The 3,101-nt window shown below is 57.1% G+C and overlaps 1 protein-coding gene across 2 annotated transcripts in view; it reads left to right on the plus strand.

The window, feature by feature from the left end:
* The first annotated feature begins 106 nt into the window (after positions 1–106).
* LOC108504235 (glutamine-rich protein 2-like) overlaps positions 107–3,101 on the plus strand; it is a 5,563-nt gene continuing 2,568 nt past the window's right edge. For both annotated transcript variants that reach the window (XM_017828954.1, XM_017828955.1), the window contains exons 1-10: positions 107–357; positions 445–492; positions 740–835; positions 977–1,068; positions 1,215–1,350; positions 1,519–1,725; positions 1,954–2,076; positions 2,298–2,384; positions 2,698–2,862; positions 3,019–3,100. In XM_017828954.1, the coding sequence (XP_017684443.1) occupies positions 451–492; positions 740–835; positions 977–1,068; positions 1,215–1,350; positions 1,519–1,725; positions 1,954–2,076; positions 2,298–2,384; positions 2,698–2,862; positions 3,019–3,100 (1,030 nt within the window). In that variant the 5' untranslated portion in view covers positions 107–357; positions 445–450. The remainder of the gene's footprint in view (positions 358–444; positions 493–739; positions 836–976; positions 1,069–1,214; positions 1,351–1,518; positions 1,726–1,953; positions 2,077–2,297; positions 2,385–2,697; positions 2,863–3,018; position 3,101) is intronic.

Genomic DNA, 3,101 nt, shown 5'->3' on the forward strand with positions numbered 1-3,101 from the left:
CCAGAGCCCCTGGTGCTCCTCCACCAGTCAGTCCCTCCCCACTTCCTCAGCAGTGCTTGACTCTGCCCTCGCTGCCCAGGCAGCGCTTGGGCTGCTGGCAGAGCTTCCTGGCCCTTGGGATGGGCTTCAGTGCTCTGGCACAGAGCCTGGCTCGGGCAGGCGGCACTGGGGCTCTCCCTGCTGACCCTGCCTGTGCCATGGGCTCCCCAGGGCAGGGCTGGGGGTCTCGGGGCACTTGCTGACAAGGGCTAACCTTGAACAACCCTATTTGCCTAAACTGTTTCTCAGGAGATTAGTGGGATAAAGGCTGAACATTCCCGTGTGTCAAAGGACATCAGAAAGATCCTGGAGGTGCAGGTTTGTGCAGACAACAGTGGGGGTGAAGGTTGTGTTCCCCAGGGACACTCCCCAGGGGCTCATCTCTGACACCCCTTTCTCCTACAGTCCCACATGGCAGAGGACATAAAGAGGCTCCAGGAAGAGTATTATCAGGTGAATTGCTGCTGTGAGACACTTGTGGCTCTGAGGCAGCAGCCAGTGGCCTCGGCTGTGCCGGCTGCAGGCTCAGCAGCCCTGACCCTGCTGGATGCATGGAGAGTGCTGCCTGCAGTGCCCTGCCAGCCTGGCTGAGCCTGACCTGCACTGTCCCCTGTGCTGGGCACACCACGGCAGGAGGAAGGTCCTGCAGGTCCCCAAAGACCCTCCTCTGGGACTCACCCCCACCACCCCTTTCTCCCAGTCCATGGCTGACTACCAGAATCTTCGCGAGGAGATTGGCATGATTAAGACAACACAGTCCAACATGGCAGAGAAGATGAGAGAGACATTTGCATCGGTGAGCCACTGGCTGGTGTCACCTTTGGGCTCTTGTGGGATATTTGAGTGTGGCTGCCTGAGCTGGAGATTTGGGGTTGGGCCGGGGACAGGGTGTGAGGCCCTGGTTCTGCCCTGAGTCTGCCACCACTGCCCTTCCCAGATGAAGAAGATGGAGGACGACATTGGAAAGCTGAGGGAGGATGCAGAGAAGTGGAAAGAAGAGATCAGTGAGCAGATCACTCAACAAGTGGAGTAAGAGGAGAGGAAGGGGTTTACTACCACATAGGGCTGCAAGACAGCCCAGAGGATATGAGAGCATCCTGGTTTGGGGGTAAGGGACATTGCCCAAGCAGCACTGGGGAGGCTAAGCCAGCCCCTGCCCCCATCTCGCTGGCCAGGTCCGTGCTACAGGAGACAAAGATTGAACTCAAGAAGATGGAGGAGCAGCAGGAGATGAGGAATGTCATGCTGGAAGAGATGGTGAACGAGGCAACCAACCAGATAAATGAGGCAACCAACCAGATGAATGCTCAGGTGAGGTGCTGGGGGAGCACTCCCACTACCCGCCGGCTCAGTAGAGGGGTCCTGAGAGGGTTCCAGCCACATCCCCCATCTGGCTGGGGCCATCGAGCCCCACAGCACCCAGGTGTGCTGGTTGCATCCATCCCATCTCTGAGCGGATTCCTTCTGCCCTTCCTGCAGCTGGGCGAGCTGGGGGAAATAACAGGGGCTATGCGGGAGGAGACAGAGATGGAGGAGCCAGAGTGTTCCAACTGCACCTTCAACATCAGAGTGTTTTTGAGGGAGCTTGTCAAGTGCTGTGAGAAACTCAAGGAGGAGGTGGAGTCCCTGCAGTCCCGGCAGACAGCTGTGGGCAAGGTGGAGAACATCATAAAGCAAAGAAGCCAGGTAGGGAATTGGCATCACAGGGGACTTGGGAGTGGGCTGATGGCATTCCCTGGCTGGCTGTGCTTTGCTGTAAAATGTTGGGAGCCCCTCACTGCCCCCAGACTGACTTGGACCAGTCAGCAGCATGGAAGGAAATTAAAGCCTTGTGCAAATGTCCTCTTGACACTGAGGACTCGTGGAACCAGACTCCCCTTGCAAAGCATCATCTTTTTTTCCTCCCTGGAGCAGGACCAGCAGCTCCTGCAGCACATGGAGGACAAGGTCAGGAAGATTCAAGGGGACTGTGAGGAGCTCAGCTTGGTCTCAGGGAACCTCCAGAAGGACTGTGAGGAAAAGCAGAAAGCTATTGAGGTGGGTGGCTCAAAGTCCCGTGGGGTCAGAGCATCTCCCAGGCACACTCCAGGTGGGGGACCACAAGGAATCTGTCCCCCTGCCGACCTGCTCACAGCCCTGAGCTGGTTCCAAGGGTGTTCCCCAGAGGTTTTTGGATAGGGGGAGCAGGGGCTGCTCAGCTGACCAGGAGGCAGCTCCAGCCCTGCTGCCATGTCAAGGGATGCTTTCTGTGTTGAAAGATGCTGTTCCAGTCCTTGGAGAAATTGCAGAAGGAGAAAGCAGATGAGCAGAAAATGTTGCAGAACATGTTGACGACAATGGATGTGGTACAGTCTCGAGGGCCCTCTGTGCCAGCCCAGGGCTTCCTGGACAGGGTGACAAGTGCCCCTTGTGCTTTGGCGCATGGGTGGCAGAAGTGGTCTGGGAGAGGGAGGATTTCCAGACCAAGTGCAGGTCCCTTGCCTCTCCACGGATGGGACTGACCCCATGGGGGTGATGGGGTGAATGGGACCACCCTGCCCTGAAAGGGGCATGATGGCACGAAGGGAGTGCTTCTCCCTCTGCCCCTGACACGCCCTGGCCCTGCCTGTCATTCCTCAACCCTTTCCCCTCTTCACTCCTGCCTTTCTCCTCTGCTAGAAAGCGGACAAAAATGCCTTGGGCAGCAAAGTCAATTGCACCCAGTTTGAGGCAAACATGGAGCGGCTGGATCAGAGGCTGCGGAAGATGCAAAGTCAGGTGTCAGGACAGAATCAGCACTGGAATGAGCTGCAGGAGAAGCTCAGCCACAGGATAGAAAACAAGGTGAGGAGTGGCTCGTCCCCAGTGTGCAAAACTGGCACCTTTGAGTCTTGGCAGCCTGAGACAGCATCCCTCTGAAGGTCCCATTCTTGGATTTTTCCTTGAGAGAGCCATGTCCCATGCTGGGGCAGCTGGCTGAGGGTGTGCACCTGTCCACAGCTGGATCGCCTGGAGCTGAAGGCTTTCCATGAGAAGATGGAGGAGACCTGGAAGAAGAGCATCAGGGAGCTTGAGAAGAAGAT

Source organism: Lepidothrix coronata, unplaced genomic scaffold, assembly GCF_001604755.1.
Source record: "Lepidothrix coronata isolate B3197 unplaced genomic scaffold, Lepidothrix_coronata-1.0 Scaffold154, whole genome shotgun sequence".
NCBI lineage: Eukaryota > Metazoa > Chordata > Aves > Passeriformes > Pipridae > Lepidothrix > Lepidothrix coronata.